At 45.9% G+C, this 23,292-nt stretch overlaps 1 protein-coding gene across 7 annotated transcripts in view; it reads right to left on the reverse strand.

Annotated features, from left to right (window-relative positions):
• Positions 1 to 186: 186 nt before the first annotated feature.
• The window catches only part of SOX13 (SRY-box transcription factor 13), a 60,364-nt gene continuing 37,258 nt past the window's right edge, over positions 187 to 23,292 (reverse strand). For 4 of the 7 annotated variants that reach the window (XM_081193476.1, XM_081193477.1, XM_081193478.1 and 1 more), the window contains 10 exons: positions 21,075 to 21,247; positions 18,893 to 18,961; positions 17,040 to 17,154; positions 15,847 to 15,929; positions 15,602 to 15,761; positions 14,417 to 14,526; positions 12,157 to 12,253; positions 11,250 to 11,393; positions 5,035 to 5,251; positions 187 to 4,259 (listed from right to left, as the gene is read on the reverse strand). In XM_081193476.1, coding sequence (XP_081049602.1) covers positions 3,980 to 4,259; positions 5,035 to 5,251; positions 11,250 to 11,393; positions 12,157 to 12,253; positions 14,417 to 14,526; positions 15,602 to 15,761; positions 15,847 to 15,929; positions 17,040 to 17,154; positions 18,893 to 18,961; positions 21,075 to 21,247 — 1,448 coding nt within the window. In that variant the 3' untranslated portion in view covers positions 187 to 3,979. The remainder of the gene's footprint in view (positions 4,260 to 5,034; positions 5,252 to 11,249; positions 11,394 to 12,156; positions 12,254 to 14,416; positions 14,527 to 15,601; positions 15,762 to 15,846; positions 15,930 to 17,039; positions 17,155 to 18,892; positions 18,962 to 21,074; positions 21,248 to 23,292) is intronic. The other 3 variants (XM_081193479.1, XM_081193480.1, XM_081193481.1) reach the window with 3 other exon arrangements.

The following is a 23,292-nucleotide window of genomic DNA, read 5'->3' on the forward strand; positions in this document are numbered from 1 at the left end:
TTGAGCGCAGCTGAGAGGAGCTGCCGAGGGAAAAAACGTTCACTTTTGTGCGTCCCTCCCGGCGTGACGCTGCGCGCTGACGTCACGGGGCGGGGCTTTAATGGTGGTGTGCCGCGAGATTTTTTTTTAGTACACAGGTGTGCCGTTGCCCAAAAACGTTTGGGAAACACTGTGCTAGAGAAACAAGGGTGGGCAGGTGGGGAGATGGATGTGTTTATAAAAGATAACAGCAAGAGGCAAAGCCTTACCCATTTCCCAGCTAATTGTCTCACTTCCTCTCCATTGAGCCTGTCACATGCCTTTCTTTGCTCTCATGAAGCTGTCTTTAACATAAATGAGAGTTGGGGAGGAATAAATAACCAGGGGGGTGCAGGTAAAGCCAGTCAGGGGAGCCAAAGCAGCCAGCACAGGTCACACGGATGGCGGCAAGATGATAGACAAGGGCAGGTTCCAGAGGGAATTCCTGCATTCGTCTGTTGTGGCAAAGAGAACAGAGAGTCTGGTGTGACATCTCAAAGACTTAACACAGTAGAGAGGAATAAACCTTTGTGAACAAGGGTCCAGGTGCAAGGGCATTAATTAGAGGTTTCACCTTTTTTTAAAAAAAATGGGGGAACACCTTGCCACTCTTCTTGCAAGTGCCATTTTGCTTGTGATGCAAGGAAAGCAATGAAATATTGGTCCCTTAGGTTGGGTCATGTGGAGAAAAAAGGTTGATGTTTAAATACAGTGGTACCTCTGGTTACAAACTTGATTCCTTTCGGAGGTCCATTCTTAACCGGAAACATTTTTTAACTTGAGGTACCACTTTAGCTAATGGGGCCTCCCGCTGCCGCTGTGCCGCCGGCCCGCGATTTCTGTTCTCATCCTGAGGTAAAGTTCTTAACCCAAGGTACTGCTTCCAAGTTAGCAGAGTATGTAACCTGTGGTGTTTGTAACCTGAGGTACCACTGTCAATTACTTTTGCCCAAAGAAGGAAGGACTTTTCAGATGACATGGGAGTTTTTCTTAAAAATAGAAGTGGAGCTGAATTGCTTTTACCTCCAACTCAATCCTCCTTTCTCTCATTGTTCATCTCCACATCTGGAATAAAAAGATGTGGTATACATGCACTGTTCCAAGATATGAGGGAGGAGGATTACCACTTGGGACGGCCATCCTGTCAAAAGCCAGGGACTATCCATTTTCACTACTGAGATGAGGCAGAATCTTTCTACTATTTTTGCTTTCTCCATGCCATTCCATCTTTGGCCAGTAGAGAGCAAAAGCCTCCCATGTTTTGGAGCATCTCTACTTTTATATTCTGCCTTTGCTTCTGCTAGAACATTGTCAGAGAAGTTTAAGAAGGTCATCAGGTGTGATGAGGTGGGGGGAAAGGGTGTATGCAAACACACACACACTATACATCTATATATTTTAAGACCATGACCCTCTACATTCCCTCTCACTGCCCCTGCTTCTGTTTCCTTCTTTTCACGTGGTGAAATTCAGCATTCTCCACTCACTGGCCAAGGACAATGTGAATCAGTACCAGAACTACTGCAGCTGCTTTGACCAATTCCACAAAAGGATAAATGGGAGTAGAACTGGGCCAGAAGGATGCAGGAGAAGCCCCTTCAGCACTGGGCCAAGGAGGACTTGTGTATATAGTCATACCTCATGTTATGTTTGTTTCATGATACGTTTTTTCAGGTTGCGTCCCGCGGCGACCCGGAAGTACCGGAAAGGGTTACTTCCAGGTTTCGCCTCTGGTAAATGCGCAGATGCACAAAATGACATCACAGGCATGCGCAGAAGCAGCGAATTACAACCTGCGCGTGCGCAGATGTGCCGCTGCAGGTTGCGTACTATTCATGTTGCGAACGGGCCTCCGGAATGGATCCCATTTGAAACCAGAGGTACCACTGTAATAAGCAAGGAAGGGCTTGTGTTGTGACCACAGCAGGTAGAGAAAGTTGACAGGGTGGACATCTAAATACATCTAAACACACCTGGCAGGGTGTGTGCAATTGGCCCACAGTTATTTAGAGTTACCAATTCATTAAAGGATTTAAAATGTACTCATTCAAATTACAGGGCCTTGAATGAGTCCCGTATTGCAATTTTTCCTCACAATCTCCCCAGGTTAGGAGAGAGGAACTCTAAGCACCTGCTGCCTTCCTTGGCTGTGCTAACCATATCTCTGGCTTCCTTGCCGGGACTGAACCCCGATTCCCTGTGGCCAACATAGTAACCACAGACCATGGCAGTAGAGGCACATCCTGATGCCTCCCTATCAATGTTCAGTGGTACTGTCTCTGCGTACCAGAACAACCACAGGTGATGGGGAACCAGGGTTCAGTTCCCAAGAGGGGGCCTGAGAATCTGTCACCACATCCAAGGCAAGCAGCTGCTGTTACCTGTGCCATCTTAGACCTGCTTACCTGGGAGGAAGTTCCATTTAACTCAATGGTATCTGATGCTATGGAGACACATAACCAGGGTGGCATAACTAGAATTAATTCCGTAACAATCTCTGCCTGAGTTGGGATTCTCCTCTTCTCACAGATATGACCAAGGGATCCTGACCTCCACTAAGGATCTAGTTAGTTTTGAACCCTGCTGCTGCTGCTGGGTGTCTCCTGCTGCTGTGTATACTGAGAACTGGCAAGCACACAAGCACAGGAGGGAAACGGGCAGTGGCTTATTTTACAAAACTGGGCCAGGGCTGCCAAGGGTAGAAGAGGGCCCCTCCGAGATGTCCGTTGTTATTCATTCAAGTCCAGAGCTAAAAATGGCTCTATGGGAATTTACTGGCAGGGCCGGTGGGAGCAGAAAGAAACAAACACAGGACAAAAGTGGAGTTGGGGTGGGGAGGGAGATGCAAAACTGGCAGGCATCCGGAACATACAGGGAACAAGCGTTCCACCCAGTTTGAGCAAAACTGAAAGGCCCCAGAGAGGTCAGATAAATTGGTGGCGACTGTGTGGCTACTAAAAGCTGGTGCACATGGCCAGAACACCAGCAAGTGAGGCCTCTGTCCAACCAGCTGCACACACCAGCTTTCAAGGAAAGGAGATCAAGCAAACAATGGACACAAGGAGAGATTTGCTGGTAAGCCACAGCACAACTGAATGCTGCACGGAAGACACATGCAGTTGTGACTAGGAGTAAACTACTCCCCAGTCTTGCATTTGCTCCAAAGAGCAAAAAGATCAGTGTTATATTGCTCAGTTGGATTCAGGAGATCTTACATTCCTGGATCGGCTTCAGGTTATATTCCCAGTTGTATGCACTCCTTTGCCAGTCCATAATGGATTTTGTTCCCTCCTATATAAACTCTCAGCAGCTTGGGGAGAGAGCCCTGCGCCTCCACCCAAAGGGCAGAAGCAACGTCCCTCAACAGTCGCAGTGTCATCTGCATTCCAAGACTCTCCTTGAATGGCGCCTCTCTTTGAGCCTGACCCTCATGCACATTCAGCAAGCCTGAGCCAAAATTCCTTCCTTTCAAGAGAGAAGATGATGAATGATCAAGAATCCCTACCAACACTATGGACACCAATGACACACAGGCCAGATCCTCTCTTTCTTCTGCTCCATGTCTGTCTTTTATATAAAACATCTAGGAAAACACTGAGTCAGACCATTGGTCCATCAAGCCCAGTATTATCTACTTTGACTGGCAACGGCTCTTCAGAATAAGAACCTTTTCACTGGAAGTGCCAGGGATTGACCTCCTGCACGCAGAGTGTGCCCCCCCCCTATGCCACTGAGCTACAGCCCCTCTCCTTTCAGCAGCTTGGTACAACTACCCACAGGTCTGGCTGCTTCCCGGAAATCTGCAGCCACACAGCGGAAGAACCTGGGGGTATTTTCTCTCTTCCTTGGCCCTCTCCCGCCTTCTTCCAAAGTCAGCTAATTATTTTGATGCTGGAAAGAGGACAAAGGCTGGGGAAGTCCCCTGTTTCCACACACCTCCCTCCCCCTGCGCATCACTGGCTTAGTCTGTGAGAACCACCAGCTCGCCATCGCTCTTCTCCTCGCCCTCTGAATCCTCTTCTTCGCTGTAGTGGTACATCTCGCCATCGGGCACTGAATGACTGTCCTCAGCCCCGTCCCCTTCCTCTGGCTTCAGGCTACGGGTGTTGATGATGACTGGCATGTTTGCTTCCATGCCACGGGGCAGGTAGTGGTCCATCAGGGGTGAAGCCAGCTGCATCCCAACTGACCGCTGGTACATGAGATCCGAAGAGGAAGGAGGCATCTGGCTGCCCTGAGGTCTAGAAAAGACATTACAGCATGAGAACTATAGCCTCCTCCCTGCTGCTCCTCCACTAACATATACCCCACCTCTCCACAAGGGACTAGGGACTCAGCTATACAGATGCTAATAAAAGTGCATTATACAAATATGACACTAGATGGCGATAGTGAGCTCATGGCAAATTCAATATATTTTTTTAAAAATTTTTTTTTTTAAAAAAAAGCATTTTCACAGCATTTCTAAATGTGTCTAGAATCCACCTAGATTGCAGTGTGTTTGGGGAATGCTGCCCTCTAGGAAATGCAAGTGAAACACAGGAGCTGTGTGCCACGACCCTTGCTGGATACCAGCTTCCAGATCCTGGGAAGGGCTTTCGGGGCTGCCTGTCTTCTGTGAAGTGCCAGCTATGCTGATGTGATGTGATCCAGCAAAGTATTTAATCACATGTGTGATCCCTTCAAAGTCAGCGAGGCTATCCATAGGCTTAAAGTTAAGACCCCCGGTTTAGTGTTTGTCTGGGTCAGTATAAATCAGCTGTGTCCTTGCCACCAAGGCATAATTTTTAAGAATGTGCATGCCTCTTTGTGGCGACTACCAAGGAAGCCTTTTGCTGGCCACAGTCAGAGGCTTATGGTCCCACATTTTGCTTGTGCAAAGGGCACTTTGCAGAGGACGCGCTGGGCTGTATTTTGCTCCCCAAATCAGCCACTCCCTAAGTCGGATCTGAGCAACAGGAAGGTCCTGGCTGGGCTCGGGAGCAAACAGAGGGGAGAAGGGGCAGGGAGCCTCACGCAATCAGGTAGCCCTGCCTGGCGTCCTGGCGCCGATTCCTCATCAATGCCTTGTATTCGCCAACACGGAGCCGCTTCCCTTCCACGATGCAGGTGCGCTTGGGGCGGGGCTTGTACTTGTAATTGGGATACTTCTCCAGGTGCTGGCGGCTGAGCCGAGCCTGCTCCTCATAGTAGGGCTGCTTCTCCTGATTTGACATTGATTTCCATCGTGAGCCTGCAAAGTGGAAACAAGAGGCAGAGGGAGAGGTTTAACCAGTTTACTTTGCTCTTGCTTCCAGCCACGTATAGCTAGCCTGTTCTGCGCTAAGTCAAAATACTGCTTTTTAATGTAAACAGGAGAGGATGTCCTTAAAACAAAAGGAGAAGGGGAGGGACGACACAAAAATAAATGGATTTGTGATGTTGGAGATGAGAAATATAGGCAAGCAATTACTCTTCCAAGTCTGAAGTCTGAACCCAACAAAAATGGGTTGTTCAGCAGGCCATAAATTACAACAAACAGGCTGCATCAGGTAGATCACGTAGTAGTAGTAGTAGTAGTAGTAGTAGTAGTAGTAGTAGTTGAAGTAGTTGTACCCTACCCATCTGACTGGGTTGCCCCAACCTCTCTGGGAGGCTTCCAACAAATATAAAGGCAGAATAAAACATCAAACATTAAAAATTTCCCTATACAGGGAATAGTGCTCATCTAGAAATTGTGCAAGACTTGATCAAGGTAATGGATATGCCAGATGGAGCACCCATTTCAAAAACAAAACAAGCCCTACATCTCCGCATCCCCTTGCAAAATGCCATATGTGCCTTTTAAATGAAGAAGGGCAAATATTTTCAATTCACTTAAGCTAGGAGCAAGGACCATAGATTCCTCCATGTGTTCAATTTGCACGTTTTTAAATAGGTATATGTTTTATGTCCTCATTGAACACTAACCCTAACGTCATGGTTAATATTGCTTCATACTACCAGAAGGAAACCAAAATTATTCGCAGGGACAATGTACAAAATACAATATACTATGAAATCCATTAACACGAAAGAAATATAATGAAAGTGCTCATCCACAAAAAAATTAACCCAGCACAAGATAACCACTGCAAAAGGATGAACACCAAAAATCAAACCGCCAAAATCCAGGAGACGCTGTGCTTAATAAAGACTTCTTCACCTTGTAATGAGCACATATAGCTGAAAAGTTTTCATTTGAAACTCCCAGCTATTGTCAAGCAGCAAACACTGACTCAGAATGGTTGTTTACATATGTTATTATTCCAGAGAGATGCACTGCACATTTCAAACACTGGATTACTTGAGAAGTGATAAAAAGAGCCAGACTGCAAGGCCCAAGTACCAATACAGACAAGTGAGAATTTAATTAATTTTATTTATTTCGGCTATTTATATGCCATTTAATCACTGACGTTTCTAAATGGTGTGCATAAAAAATTACAAAAAGCATATGGTGAATAATATCAATGAAAATTAAACATCGGAACAGAGAGCTTCCTTAAAATGCTTACTGGAACAGGAAGGTCTTTTCAAATGCCCAAAGTTCTGACAGGGAGGGGATCTGCCTGATCTCAGCTGGGAGGCAGTGCCTCAGAATCAGGCCCACAATACCAAATGAACAGCTTGTGGGGGGTACAAGTCGTGAATTTGAGTTCCTGGGGACCACTAACACTTGTTAAGGGCCTTGCAAATTAATACAAGAACCTTTAACTTGGACTGGTAACATATGAGCAGCCAGAGCAAACTGTTTAAACCATGGCGTTATGTGCTGGTGATAGTCTGTCCCCACAAACAGGATAGTGGTAGCGTTTTGCACCAGCTGGAGTTTCCAGACCAAGACAAGGGCTTGCTCCACCTAGAGCCCACTGCGATAATCCAGCATTTCCATATAAAAAGCCACAAGCCACAGTGAACAGGCAGCCCACCTATTGCTAATGAGAACCCCTCCCTCCTGCTGACCTTTCCTGTCACCTTCCTATGCTGCTCTTTTTGAATTCTTCCCAGCACAAGGTATGGTGAGCAGGTGCAACAGCTAAAATAGGCTGCCCTGCTGTAACTCGAATTCCCTGGGCTGGGTGACCTTTACTGTCATTCCCACCAGAAAGTGTGTGAAGAATGCAGGCTGGAGAGATATGGAAGGTTTCGTCCAAGCAGGGGAAGAAGCAGAGGAAGAAAATCAGCCCAAGATTACTTTGGCAGACAGGACTAAAAACAACAAACACAGCAAGCGTTCAGGAGAAACTCAGCCTGGACAAAATTCACTTGGTGAAGGCTTCTTGGAGAGGGAAACTACAGCAAAGCCGGGTGGGTTGAACTACCCCTTAACTACAGTGGTGCCCCGCAAGATGAATGCCTCGCAAGACGGAAAACCCACTAGACGAAAGGGTTTTCCGTTTTTGAGCTGCTTCGCAAGACGAATTTCCCTATGGGCTTGCTTCGCAAGACGGAAACGTCTTGCGAGTGTTCCGATTTTTCCCCGCTCCCCCCCCCTTTTTCTAAGCCGCTAAGCCACTAATAGCCTTTTAGCCGCTAAGCCTTTTAGCCACTAATCCGCTAAACCACTAATAGCGCTAATCCGCTAAGCCACTAATAGGGTTGCTTCGCAAGACGAAAAAACCGCTAGACGAAGAGACTCGCGGAACGGATTATTTTTGTCTTGCGAGGCACCACTGTATTAAAGAAACTCAAAATCAAAACAATGATGAGTCCTGAGGCCAGATTTGCAAATACAGCTGAATGAGGTGGCAGAATGGACCATTATCATTTCTGACTGCAGGCAGGGGTGCCATTTATGAATATTTACCAAAGTACAAAAAACCACAAAAAACCCTCCTTGCAGCAGAAACTGGCACACCATGAAGCAGCTCCCTCTTCCCAATTTCTACTTGTAGGTAATAAAAATAAAAATGGAGTGTGTTAAAAAATGGCAACATCCTCATCTGCATTCAGCAGAGATCTAGTCGATTCTACCGTCTCCTGATGCAGCTCCAACCAGTGTTACATTCATTAATATCTGTGAAGTATTCAGCTGCTGCAGTTCATGTGGGCACGATACAAATTTGCACACCTTCAAACTATGCCAGAAAGATTCTGATGCAAATTCCCCCAGCTAGCTCATGAAAACTTTGAGATATGCTCTCTCAAATAAGTAATGTTTAAGTAACACAAATCCATCACAGTGGCTATCTGTAGGTTGCGGGGTGAAAAAGGCAGTCTACCACAAGGCCCCTTGATGCTGAAGGTCAATGTGGGTTAAGAGCACTCCTTTAAATAAAGAGCCCTTACTTTTATTTTAGCAACAATACACAAGCCCAGATTAAACATGCGGAGAGTAACCCACAAACCTCCAATGCTGAAGCATAACATGTTCACTCCCAGCACCAGTGGACTGAGACCTCCTTCAGAAACCACACCAACCTCTTTAAATAACCACCCAGGCTGTGCGACAGCTCAACACTAGGCCACATCATGGGAAACACATGCTTGAGTGAGACAGCCCTGCCGCTAGTGAGGGTTATTTTTGTTTAGCATTAACAAAACATGACAGACTAGAACTAAGACTCGTGTTCCATCAGCACAAGGACTTCTCCTTCCACAGTGGAACATTTCCTCCCTCTTTTCCCTGCCATGCACTCTCTAAATCTCTTCTAGGGGCTTCCTGCAACCTTCTGGAACAGATTTGGGGAGCGTGTGGGATGTGCATGGCAGACAGTGGGGGAGTCCCATTGTGCAAGTGGATGTAGCAATTGAACAGTGCCCTGTGTTTTTAAGGCTCAAATCCTATGCCCACTTACCTGGCAGTAAGCCTCACTGAGTTCAACAGAAACTTACTTCTGAGTAGACATGGATCGCACTGAGTGTACGCTATTATCCAAGAGTTCACAATCTTCTACTTAAATTTTGGGTTAAGATTCAGGTGACGAGTGATCATATGATTTCTCAAAATATGCTTATTGAAACAGTCTTCAAAATATACCTTATATAGCAAGCTCATGGTACTTTATTCTCACAACCTGAATTTTCAGAGGTACATGTTCTTACAACTGGGTTCCCTGCTTACTGGCTCTGACAAAGAAGAGATTACAAAGTAATCTCATTCTAATGTAGCGGCAGAGCATATGCCAATTTTTGCTCAATAGTTTAGGCTGGAAACCACCCACCAGCTGGGTGAGCTCTGTGCAACTAAGAAGAGTTCTCAAGTCATCATTCCCCTTTCTTTACTGACCCCACAGTCAATGTTTTTGACAGGCCCCTGTCCCAAGACACTCATTGTCTTTTCCCCCTTAAGTTAAACTTTAAAGCACCATGTACGTATATCTACACTGATGTAGCAGAACAACAACATACAGCTGCCAGGTCTAAGAAAAGTTGTGGAGGACCAGGCAGGGGTTGGGGCAAGCCACAGTGACTGGAGCAAAAGTGTTCCTTCGCCCTCAGGTTTTCCCCAGCCAGGCCTTAGAATTCCTTAGAATTGCTTACCTGGACTGCTTGTAAAACAGGATGGGAAAGTTGCGGAGGTACAAAAGCTGTAGATCTACTTATTATTTTGGTCCTTTATAAGCAAGCCCCTGTGGTTGTTAAGCTTGCTAACAGGGATAATTGCCATACACGGGGGTTTTCTATGGGATGAAAAGTATGCATAAAGTGGCTCAGCATGCTATGGCCACTGCAAAAACCTGGGGCTACTTTCTCAATTCAAATGTTGTGGGTTGTCATGGTGATACTTTGCCAAACTGGAACACTCACTTCTGGGTTTGCAGTGTTCGCTAGCATATTTGTTCGGCAACTAAGCCGTTCGAGAACCAAGGTTCCACTGTACTCACTGCAATGGATGTGCCTTCTCCCATCTTCAACCATAAATCCACAGGCAAACCATGGGCCATCTCAATGAAGCTCATGGACCACTGGTGGTCCAAAGGCCACACTTTGTGGACCTCCAAGCTATGGGATTTGGCCTGACACACAGGCCTTTGTTTTAACCATGTGTTTCATGAGTGTTGCTGAGGGCAGTGATCATCCAGGAGTAGGCAAGGCCTAGTGTAGCACTGTACGGGGAACCGTGATAACGGGAGATAAATCTAGATGGCCAATAATTTATAATTTAAAGAGAGATAAATCTAGATGGCCAATAATTAATTGTGATTCCAGTAAAAGCACTAGAGAAGTCAATGCAGGTTGCTTATCATTTCCATGACTCTTTCAGAGCAGTTCCTACACTGCTTTGCTTCCTTGTGGTCCAAGGCAAGATACTTGCACTGCTCTTATCTGGTTTGTGATAAGCCATCCTTTCTGCCCAATCATCATGGGTTCCACAGGTAATCCCGCAGATTAGAATGAATATAGGCATGTTGTAGATTGCCACCTAATTAGCACTCATCAGTACCAACCGATCAGGATTTCTGCTGGCTGTGAATTTCAGAATAACTTCACATGCCCGGCATCTTAGGTCAGCTGCATGCTGGTGTGAAGAGAGAAAATCGCCTACTGGAAACCTCTCTTCTAAGTTCCAGGTTTTCAAGCACCAGTTCCTTGGGTTGGCAGCAGTCCACAGACTGCCTCCCACCAACCCGCAGCTCAGAATCCTGTTCCTGGAAGGAAGCCTTATTTTGTTCCTTCTTCCAGCAGCAAAGCTCTAAAGAACAAGAGACAGAATAGGCTTGCTGCTGAATGGAAGAAGTGCTAAGTCTGTACAGGCTCACTCCTGAGGGCTACTGGGAAAAGCTGGCTGCCTGCTGACTTCACAGCTGCCAAGCAAGACCTAGAACTGCTTCTCTAGGTCAGTGCAAAGCCAGCAGTTTATGTCACTAGCTTGCAAAAGAAAAAAAAAGGCCCACAACCACAGCTGTATCTATAGCTCCCTGAGAATGGGCTTCCTCTGCACATGTGGGTTTTTGCTCTCTTTTTTTCTAAAGCAAAAAAAGACCTTAAAAAATAGAAAAGGCTGCTTTCACATCTGCTTGTGTGCTCAGGTGTCAGAGCCAAAGAATCAAGACAGCTGAGAGAGAAAGAGAGAGAGAATATGAGGAGGATTTGCTTTTGTGCTTTTATCCTAGCGCACAGCCTGCTGGTAACCTGCATGAGATTAGCAGTAATTCCTTGCCTGAGGGTGCATGGGGCTAACAATGTGCCTTACAGGAATCCCAAAAGCCATGGAGGGGAAGGGGGGGGGGAGCAGAACGAATAAGGACACCCGCCCACAGACTTACCTAAAATCTTACTGATGCTTGAGTTGTGCATGTCTGGGAAGGCCTGCAAGATCTTCCGTCTCTCGTCCTTGGCCCACACCATAAAGGCATTCATGGGACGCTTTATGTGGTTGTTGTTCCTGGATTCGGGGAAATGTCGTGAGCCTGTGAAGGAAAGACCAAGGAACAGCCACTATAGAGACACCGGCAAAGCCAAGCCAAACAGAACTGGCAAAGGATTAGGGCATTTAGGAGCAAGCAACAGACTCAGTTTAGAAAAGAAAATACTTCTTCATGCAGTGCGTGGTTCAACTAGGGAACTCGCTTCCACAAGAGGCAGCGATGGCCACTAACCTAGATGGCTTTAAAATAGGATTCAACAGATTAATAGAGGAGAGAGATATTGGTGGGTAAAGTCTGCCTCTGCAGTTAGAGGCAGCAGTCCTGCCCTCCCCAAACCATGGACTTCACAAATTTTCAGCTTCTTTGCAGTTTCACTTACAGCTGACATGTGGAAACCACATTGTGCTACCTATAGGCCATGTGTGGAGAACCTTTGGCCCTCCAGGTGTTGCAGAGCTACAACTCCCTGGCCATTCATCATGCTCGCTTGGGCTGATGGGAGTTGAAGTTCAGCAATGTCTGCAGAGCCAAAGGTCTCCTACACCAGCTATAGATAGCACAATGTGGTTTCTGCATATCAGCTGAGTGTGGAACCGTAAAGAAGCTGAGAACTTGTAAAGTCCATGGGGGAGGAATCTCATTATACAAACTAAATGGGATTTTTCAGCTTTGCCTTTCCCCCACCCCGATTATTGGGCTTTGGAGACCTGAAAGATGTTAACTGCAGCAGAAGCACCTATGAGGAGCAGAAACGGGGGGCATCCAATTCTACCATAGATAATTTTTTATGATCAACTATCATTACCATCCCCATCACAGGTTAGCATGGACTCATCCAGTCTCTGCAAAGAAGTCTCATCCACCTGTTCTTTTGCAGGTGAAGAATCCAAGCTGACGTGGTCCTGAAAGCACATGGGAAGGTGGTTTACTGAATTTTACCAGGGCAAGCAAGGTTAGGAGTAACTCAAATGAAAACTTCAACTGAAGCATTTACTGGCATGCACTTTTTGCTAATAATAATAATGATGATAATAATAATAATGATGATGATAGTTACAGATAGGTAGCCGTGTTGGTCTGCCATAGTCAAAATAAAAAAATTCCTTCCAGTAGCACCTTAAAGACCAACTAAGTTAGTTCTTGGTATGAGCTTTCGTGTGCATGCACACTTCTTCAGATACACTGAAACAGAAGTTGCCAGGTGGGGAGGGGTATTACTCAGAAGGGTGGTGGGAATGGGAGATTGGCAGATAGCTGAGATGATGATGATGATGATGATGATGATGATGATGATGATGATGATAATAATAATAATAATAATAATAATAATAATAATAATAATAATAATAATAATTTGTTTATTTATTTATTTATACCCCGCCCATGTGGCTGAGTATCCCCACCCACTCTGGGTGGCTCCCAATTGAGTGTTAAAAACAATACAGCATTAAATATTAAAAACTTCCCTAAACAATAAATAAATAAAGGCTAAATAAAGACTGTATGCTTTTACTTGTTAGTCAAAAGTAAATGACTTTTAAGAAATAAGGAGCCCCCAAATGCAGGACTGCATAGCCTAAAAGCCGCTCCTTGACTGGACAGCCAAGGACCAGCCCAAGACCAGCATGCCAGCACCTTCTGCAAGACAAAGGGGCCTGGAAAGGTTGTTTAGGACACACCACCATGTTTGAACTCAGCAAGCAGGGCAGGAAAATTTCAGAATCCCCTCAATTTAGAGGGAAGCCCCATTGAAACCAGACTGGAAACTCCAACAATCATTCTAGATCACTTCTAAAAGCATCACTCTAAAGACAAAAGTCATGGGAGCAAGATCTTCTTGTAACTTTATGACAACAGAGCAAGAATTCTATTTAGTGATGCTCCTGAAGTTCAGAATTGGGGAGTTCAGGGCACAAGCTTCCCAGTTCAGAACTTCTGGGCTAATCCTGAGCCAACCCCCAACCTTCCAAGGTCCAGAATCAGATTATAATTTGTTTGGTTCCAGCAACAGCCTCCCCACTGCCACACCTCTTCCCTTACCCACTGAATCAATCTGGCAGTGTTGGAGGTGATGAAAAGGGCCACTACTGTTACAGCTTAGGTCCTGCAGCAGCATGGGAAGTCCTGGAAAATATAATTCCCCAAAGATTCTAGAGTCTTAATAAGAAAGCTGAAGAGCTGAGAGACTGCAGTTCCCAGGGAACCTGGTACCTGGGATGCTGTTGCTCCATCTAGACCTGGCATCCCCAACCTGTGGCCCTCCAGATGTTTTGGCCTACAACTCCCTTGATCCCTAGCTAACAGGACCAGTGGTCAGGTATAATGGGAATTGTAGTCCAAAACATCTGGGGGGCCAAAGGTTGGGGATGCCTGATCTAGACTGCAGCATCATCCCTGCTTGTTGCCTTTGCAGAGTATATTTTGGGGCAAAAAGAAGGGGCAGTGGAGGTAATTGTGGAAGCCTCACTACATTGTCTATTGGGGTAGAAGCTCAACTAAGAAGCTCACAAGCCTTCTCATATTCCTGATGATCTCACTAGAAGCAAAAGCTCAGCATGCCTCAAGCTTAAAAATGTATACCTAAATTCAAGTCCAAACCAAGTTCCAATTAGCTCATTATAAATGAGTCCATTCCTAATTGAGTCTTGGCAAGTTCATTCTTCGCTATTACAAAAGTGGACTTTGAAAACTTGGGTACCAGTTACTTTCCTTACAGGTGATGGGTCTATCCCTCTACAGATTCCACATTATACTTATTCGTATCTACTTCCTCAAAAATATGGTTTTCACACCTGACTTTTAACAGAGAGTGCATCTTCAGGGTGTTATAGGAGTTCTAAGGTTTTATATATACAGAATTGTTGTTGTTTAGTCGTTTAGTTGTGTCCGACTCTTCGTGACCCCATGGACCAGAGCACGCCAGGCACTCCTGTCTTCATATACAGAATAAATGTTCATAAATGAACAAGGCAAACACACATGCATAAGTACAATGCCTGAAACAGTACGGAAATCCTGACTCTCTCCCTCTTTAAGACCAAACCTGTCTCAGAAATACCACTTACCTTCCTATAGGGATGATTTGGAGATCCATCCAACGCTCTGCTTTGGCTGTGCAGAAGCTGTCGGGCATCCTGGATTGCTTTGGTGATAGCATCTCCCTCCCCCAGGAACCCTGAAATTTAAAAATGGAATCAGTGTCACAAGATCAAGCAGGGATATCTGGTGCCCTTGCACAGAGCCCATTCTCAGAAAGGTATTTGCGGAAGAAAGGCATGCCACTTAAGTTCCAGTTCCAGCAGTCTTAGATCCATTGTCTTCTAAGTATGGTTACCAGATTTTTTTAAATGAATCCAGGGACACTTTTCAACTTCAATGGATTTTGTGTGGGGACTGATTTGTAAATCTGGGGACTGTCCCCGGGAAATGGGGATGTCTGGTAACCTTACTCTAACTCTAGAGTGAAAATATATTTCTCATGGTATCTTCCTTTTCAAAACCAAAGCAAAAAACTGCCATACACAAGCAGGCTTGGGATTTTAAATTACTGAAAATTTAAACATATATTAAATGAAACACATTTAAACAGAGCATGTGGACATAACTGATATGAAGTTGTGTTATACTGAGTTAGACCAGGACTGAGCATTGCCTCCACTGACTGACAGCAGCTCTCCAGTCTTCCTTAGTCCTGCCTGGAGATTCCAGGAATTGAACCTGGAACATTTTCTACCAATGAGTTACAGCCTTTCCCCTTCCAACACTGGTGCAGCAGGACCAACAGACAAAGACAATGCCAAACAGAATCCCAAGAAATGCCAGGTTCAAGTCCTTCCTAAATCCAGAGATGGGTGCAGATCTTTTCCCACAGCAAATCAAGAGAGCAAGGTAACAAATCATGAGCTTGCAGTTGTCATTCAAATGCAGAAGCACTTCTGTGCCAGCTCGGAATCTGAGCAGGGGGAATTTCCACAGCCTTACTGTTATGTACTGAAGTTCTCACCCTGGGCCAGCAGGGGGATACTATAGATAGTTTTCACTCAGGTCCACATATGCAAATAAGGGATTGAAAGTGACGTTCAGTGATTGGATAGTTACAGAAAGTGGTTACTGTTGTGTTGTAGTGGAGCTCTATATAAGCAGGCTGGCTGAACCCTTCAGTTCAGTTCTGTTCTGGCCTGTGAATAAACAAGAGCTGTTTGAAGAATCACTGTGTCGTCTGATATGTTCACCTACAACTTAACACTTACCCAAAGGGAGGCTGGGAGGGCTGGTCTGCAGCTCCTGAGAGACCCCATGGTTAGGAGTGAGGGACTGGCAGCTGCTGATCTTTAAGCTGGGTGAGCTGGAGGAATTGGGGAGCTCGGAGCCTTTGGGCTTTGCTGTTAAGTTCAGTGGCTGTGAAGATTCCTGAAAAGGAAGGAGAGGAGGAGAGTAGAAGCGCATTCCAAGGGGAGTTTGGGAGCCCACAGAGAAAACAGGTTGGGGGTTGCACCTGGATCTGTAGGTGGCCTGAGCTTGCAGGTCTCTTCAGTGCGGACAGAGGGGGGCTGTGCAGCAGTTGCATGGGGTACTCCACTGCAGATGGGACAGGAAAGAGAACAGTCGAAGATCAGTTATCAAATCAAACAGCTGCTCAAATCTTTCTCCCAGCGAAATCTCGCCAGGAATCGCAAGCTTTCTGCATTAAGAGCTAGGAAACTCAAACGGGGCTCTCAGGGCTAGGCAACCCAAGACAGGTTTGCATAAAATTGAAATTGGTTTAAGAGCTAATCAATAGTTCCCTGGTGTGTATCTCTGAGCATTTGAGGGAGTCATGGTCCTCTGATGCAGAGTCTTCCTATGACAGCAGGAGGAGACAGATCCACACACTGGTCCTTCTCACGTGAATCCACTGGCATTGGAGCCTACATCTTATCCCCTACACCCTGGGAAAACACCTCCAATAACTAAACCACAGACTCCTCTGAGGATCAGGGGAGCCCAAATGAGCTTTCCCCAAAACAGTTCCTACAGATGCAGCACTTGGCAGGGTGGGGGGCAGGGGACAGAGGCCTTCCCTCGTGACTGTGCGGCCCAGACCATAAAGCTCTGCCAGTTTCTCCAAGACCCTACCAAGACAATTTGGGATTTTCTGCCACAGCTGCAGGGCCACTAACTGTAATCCTGGATGGTTTCGTGGCCCTTTTCTGAGGCAAGGCTAGCCCCAAACTTTTTGCTGACTCAAGTGAAGGCCAAGATAGGCTAGCTGGAACCAGCTCTTTAAATCCAATAAGCCTGACTGATTTGGCTTTAATCGAAGATACTACCGTCTTTTTTGCTCTATAAGACTCACTTTTTCACTCCTAAAAAGTAAGGGGAAATGTATGTGCGTCTTATGGAGCGAATGCAGGCTATGCAGCTATCCCAGAAGCCAGAACAGCAAGAGGGATTGCTGCTTTCACTGCGCAGCGATCCCTCTTGCTATTCTGGCTTCTGAGATGCAGAATTTTTTTCCCTTGTTTTCCTCTTCCAAAAACTAGGTGCGTCTTGTGGTCTGGTGCGTCTTATAGGGCGAAAAATGCGGTAAGTTTGCCAACCGCATAGACTTGTGTGGTCCCATGGACACGCAAGACAACTGTGCAGAAGCACTCAGAAAGACTGTGTCTCATTAAGCAGAATTCAACACTTTTCTTGGCCTCTTCGTACCTGGTTTACAAGGGATTGGCTGGATGGGAAGTGCCATTTGAGGATCTGGGGAGACCGAAAGAGGCTGGTGGCTGGGAGGAAAGGCTGGAATCATTACATAGGGCATGTTGACCTGCTGGAGAGAAAAGGGTGCGGGGGACAGACAGACAGACAGACAGAAAAACAGAGCCAAAGACAAAGTTACCTTTAAGCAGTGCTTTTTCTAGGGGGTACTCAAGGGTACGTAGTACTGGCACCTCTTTTTTTGGTTAAAAATGTGACATTTACTGTCATGGGTGTAGCCGAGAGGGGCACCTGCCCCCCAATCAATACAAATCAACACAAATCTGAGGTTTTGCCCCCCCAAAGCCTGCCTCCCCCAAACAAAAATGCTGGCTACGTCCATGCTTATTGTAACAACTTCATGTTGAGGACCAGCTCCTGTTTCTCCAGAAAAAAAAGCATTGCCTTTAGGGAACAACAGAATCTATCCAAAAAGACTTATCCAAGATCGTGTGAAGTTGTGGAGAGATCTCTATGGCTTTCTTACTTTTCACTCCATTAGGTAAAGGGACCCCTGACAATTAAGTCCAATCACGAAGGACTCTGGGGTTGTAGCGCTCATCTCACTTTACAGGCCAAGGGAGCTGGCTTTTGTCCATTTCCGCAGACAGTTTTTCCAGTTCATGTGGCCAGCATGACTAAGCTGCTTCTGGCGAAACCAGAGCAGCGCACGGAAACGCCGTTTACCTTCACGCCGGAGCGGCACCTACTTATCTACTTGCACTTTGATGTGTTTTCGAACTGCTAGGTGGGCAGGAGCAGGGACCGAGTAACGGGAGCTCACCCTGTCTCAGGGATTCGAACCGCCTACCTTTCTGTACCCTCCCAACATATCTATGGAGGTACAACCACGCCATACTGCAGTGGAGGGAAGGCTGAAGCTACAGTGAGAATGAGATGGGGAAATGCATTTCCAGTGCCATTTTTTTCCTTTTCTGTGCTCAAGGGAGCCAGAAGGGATGGGATGGTGGGAATTTGCAATGCAGGAGGGCGAATTGGACAGGGGCTGCAGTGCAGGAGGGAAATTAGGACCTCCCCTCTGCACAATGGCTTTGATCAATTTGCCTTCAAAGTGAAGGGCCTATGGCTTAGTGGTAGAGCACGTGCTTTGAATGCGGAAGGTCCTGGGTTCAATCCCTGGAATCTTCTACTAAAAGGGTAACAATCAGCTGCTCTTGAGTCCTTGCAGAGAGCCACATGTGGTGCTTTGAAGCCCTGATGATTAGCTGGTTGTTAGGGCTTTAAAGCACTATATACACAGCTATCTGCAAACACCAGCGATCAGACAATTGCCAAGGCTTGCAAAGAGCTGCACAGGGCAATATGCACAGGGCTTTGCAGGTGCCACCAGCCCCTTTATAGCTAAAAAAAATCTTTACCTGCCCCATAACTGATGTCATAGATGACTTCAGGTATAAGGCAGGTGGGCTCAGAGACCAAATGGGGAAGCATGACAAGCCTAATCAGAACTGTGGGCCACAAGATTACCCACCCCTGATGTACAACATACACCCCAGTCTAAAACACATTCACTTTGAAGTGATACCCATGGATTTTGATGGGATTTACTTTTAAATAAGGGGTTTAGATTTGCAGCCATTGGCAGACCTATCTTACGGTTTGAATCCATGTTCAATTCACTATTGTCCTGCTTCTATGTTAATTTCTGGACAGCTAGAAAAAGAATTCATGTGACACTCCTAACCTAGTTACACAGGGAACATCTGGCAGAGCCAGGTGCCAAACATTTGTCTCCTGATTTTCAGTCTATCTTCCTTGCTATGTGCAGGGGGAAAGGAGACCCCTTTTACCTGGATTTGCTGCTGTAGCAGGTTGATCTTGTGTTGCTGCTGGATCAGCTGTTGCTGTTGCTTGGCAATCTGCAAGAGGAGAAGACTATGAAGGGCCAAGGGGCCAAATGAACACAGGCAGCCCATGAGAGCTGCTGCCTATGAACTAGGCATTGAGAACCTCAAGACACATGGCACTTCCCATCCAGCTTTCCCAAGCGCTTCTCCATCTTTATCACAAAGGAGAACCTCCCAGCCCTTCCACAAGCCAAGCTTGAGTATTTGTAAGGAAGAGGTGAATGAGCACATTATTTGAATCAATCTGGTATCAGATTTGCACATTATAGAGCAGAAAACAAGAATATAATGCAGGGTGAGGAACCTGCATCCATCCAGATATCCAGCAACAACTGGAGGACCACAGGCTCATGTCCCCTGATATAATGTGTACAGCATTACATTAGAACTGGGCCTGAAAAGTGGTAGCATTTGATGGTTCTGCAGAGTTGGAGTTAGGCAGTGGTATCCCAATACCTAACCTCATCCTAAAATCTAAGCTCTTGGGATTACTTCTAAATTATGAAGGCTCTCTCTCTCTCAAATTTGGTAGCACTGCAATGCATAACCACACCTGATGAAGTAAATGACTGTCCTTACTTAAAAGACTCAAGTGGCAATAAAATAGGTAGTTTTGATGACTTCACAGGAGATTTCATCTTCTTTGCCGCAGCAAACTAATATGCCCACTCCTCTGGAATCTCATTTTCTTAAAATTGTTCAGTTCCGGAGGTCCGTCCACTGGTCGAAACAGTACGTTAGAAGAGGCATCTTGTGCGCGTGCACATTCAGCGGCAGCCACTTCTGCGCACACACAGATGGCAGAAGCCGCTTCCGTGCATGCGTGAATCGTGGCAAACCCGGTGTTTACTTGTATCCTACAGGGGCTGTAAACTTGTCTTAGTCCTATGATGAATATAAACTGGCAACTAATTTGTACATAACTATGACTGCTACTTGGTTTATCATTTCAGAAATACAACAGGTGTCAAAGTGCAGCTGACGTGCATGTTGCAATTATTCTTCAATGTTAACAACTGCTTGATCATTATACACCTTAAAATGGGGAAATGAACCTTTGAAAAGTCTTGACTGATGGACTTGGAAATCACAAGGTTGAAACAATAATGTTTTCTTTAGTTTTGGTGTTTTTTAAAAAAACTTTCCTTTTTGTTCTGTATGTTTTCCTAATTTTTCCTCCATATTCACACATACCATGGAAACTGTACACTTTTTAACATGAGGATCTAAGAATTCCAGCAGGCAAGGATATACAGAGAGATGAATCAACGTGATTCACAAATCACTGTAAAGTGGTCATAATTGCACTTAAGCATTACAGTTCTATAGACATTGATCAAACTACATTTATAATTCATGTAGCTCATTGTAAGTAGTTTGTGGGGCTGAATTCTACATGCATGGGGGAAAGTTACTATCATTAATAGCTGGTTCTCCCACTCACCCCCAAATTCTCATGATTGCAAATACTGTGTAATTATAACTGTATTCCATTTTTTAAGGCTACAATTGTAATCCTAGTGAGGCTTGCACCAGATTAAATATGCATAGGATTATGCTGTGTATGGCCAGAGCTAATAAAACTTTTAACTCTTCCCTGTCACCATACAGTAGCCCAAATCTACCTATTCCCACCAGCATCACCAGAAGATAATATGTGACTTGCGAACCTGTTCACTTTACACCAGTTTTCCCATTCCAAATAAGGGTGATATTCAACTCAGTTTTAACCAGAGTAAATCCAGAGTCAACCCACTGATGTTACTGGTCCTAACTGAGTCATCTTGATTAATTTTGATGGATTTGTACCTAGTAAAACTTACTTGGCACCTACCTGTGTAGTAAGGCTTTTAGTGCTTTAGAACAGATTGTGTGAGTGACTCTCACTGCATTGTGACTCCCACACCAGCTACACTACTTCTAAATTTTTTCGCTCCTAAATCACTTGAGATATGTAAAGTGCCAGTAACTCCTGTAGCACTATTATATCAGGGACAGAATTGACAAAATTCTTTGCCAAGGTCACATGGGCTCTGGCCAACCTGCATCCAAGCCACTTCCTGAAGACCTATCCCAAAGGTTGAGAAGGGCAAACACAGCCCCAAAGTTGTGTTCTACTTCCTACCTGTTCCTGCTGCTGCCTGGCCAGTTCCATCTGTTGCTGCTGCTTCTCAAACAGCATAGCTGCCATGTTCTTCTGCTCCGAGTGGGCAGTCAGCAGCTGGTCCCGCAGGATGGACAGCTGGTTAATCATGACCAGCAGCTGCAACTCCTTCTCTGCCAGGCTTTCTTGGGTTCCTGGGACAAACAAGAGCCCAAAGGAAAAGAGGAAGAGGAAGAAGGACAGGAAGAGAGTTTGTAAATGTAGGTCTGCGACATTTAATTCATTAAGAACTTTGTGGAGAGTGAAGGTGGTTCAAACAACACACACACAATGAAAGAAAGTGTAAGGGGACTAGGTAGATTAGCCCTGTGCCTGATGACTATTTGCACAGGGATCAAGGCTCCCTGTTCCATCAGTTTATGAAGGGGATCTACTCACATGCTCATCTGCACACACAGAAGTCCCCATGAATTGGTGGGAGGCAGCAGTCAGGGTCCCACCTTCGCATGAAGTTCTACCTGTGTACATCAATGGGCAGGTAGAGCCCCTTCACATATCAGCCATATGTGCAGATGGCATGGGTTGGCACTGCTACACACGGGCAAGAAAGGCAGGGCTGGCTGATCAAGCCACACAACCGCCTTCACACATTCTTTAAACACATAGCTCCCTGCCCCCCGAGAGTTGGATAAATCTAGGTCTGCAATGTACCGTATTTTTCGCCCTATAGGACGCACCGGCCCATAGGACGCACCTAGATTTTTTGGGGGGAAATAAAGGGGAAAAAATTATCCCCCCCCCAGGCACGGGGCTGGGGCAGGGGAAGCCCGAGCTTCCTCCGACCCCAGCCCCCAGAACAGGAAGCTCTCCGCAAGCCGTGGGAGCCCAGCGTGAAGTCGTGCCGGGCTCCCACAACTTGCAGAGAGCTGAGCGAAGCCCGCTCTGGGAGCTTGCGGGGCTGGGGGAGGCGGAAGCCCTCCGCCAGCCTCCAAACCACGTCAGGAGACAGCAGGATGGTGCGCTGCGCCTCCCCGCTGTCCCCCGAGCTTGTGGGGCCGGCAGCAGGGACAAGCACGCTTCTCCCCACCGCCAGCCTCCAAACCAGGTCGGGGGACAGCGGGATGGCGCCGTTCCACCTCCCCGCTGTCCCCCGAGCTTGTGGGGCTGGCGGTCGGGCTCTCCTGAAGCCTGGAGAGTGAGAGGGATCGGTGTGCACCGACCCCTCTCGCTCTCCAGGCTTCAGCGAAAGCCTGCATTCGCCCCATAGGACGCACACACATTTCCCCTTCATTTTTGGAGGGGAAAAAGTGCGTCCTATAGGGCGAAAAATACGGTATAATAATCAATTAAGCATAGCTGACTGTATATCTTTTGATTCATTAAAAAGGTGGCTGCAATTAATCAGGTAGCAGATTTTTAAAATAATAATAATAATAATAATAATAATAATAATAATAATAATAATCAATTCATTTTAATGCAGGTACTCACAAAATTGGGGAGCGGGGAGGCACCTTCTCAGATAAGGCATTCCACCATCACTCTCCCACCCAGGAGAAAATGCCTTTTCTAAGATGGCTCCTGCTGGGAGACATGCATGCCTTTCCCCTCCTTCAGAACTATTGTTCTGTATGCAGATAAATGCAGATTTTATTGATTAGCTGCTATACGGATCAATTCAAACTCAGTCAAGATTTCTGAGGATCAGAGAGGAATCCAGCAAGCCATGATTCTAAAGTGGACAGACCTGATCCCATCGGCCTGGACAAATGTTATGCTCAGGGCAAGGATTCACTCTGGAACCCATACAGGACTGGATTCCCAATCTCTTATGAATTTTCTTATGAGGTGGTTCAAGGCTGGCCGGCCTGTCTTCCTTCAAAAGCGATTCCAGTTGCCTAAAAGCAGCTAACTAGTGCATGGGGCTGCTTCTGCTGTACCAGTTGAAATCCATGTGGCAAATCCCACTAGGATTGATCCATTTTTAATGATGTGTTGTCACTCTTGGGGGGAATGTTGCTATCCTACATACATTTTAAGTGTATTTTACATATTTTACAAAGACTTTAAAGGTGGGGGGGGGGTGAATGTAAAATATAAAATGTATGCAAAATTTTCCATAGAACAGCAGCACATCATCAAGACCTGCCATTACTTGCTACACCGATTTCAATGCATGTAGTGGCAGGAGCCCTTTGAGCTAGCTAAATGCTCTTAGGCAGATGATTTAAAAAAAATA

Source organism: Podarcis bocagei (assembly GCF_964188305.1).
Source record: "Podarcis bocagei genome assembly, chromosome: 5".
Classification (NCBI taxonomy): domain Eukaryota; kingdom Metazoa; phylum Chordata; class Lepidosauria; order Squamata; family Lacertidae; genus Podarcis; species Podarcis bocagei.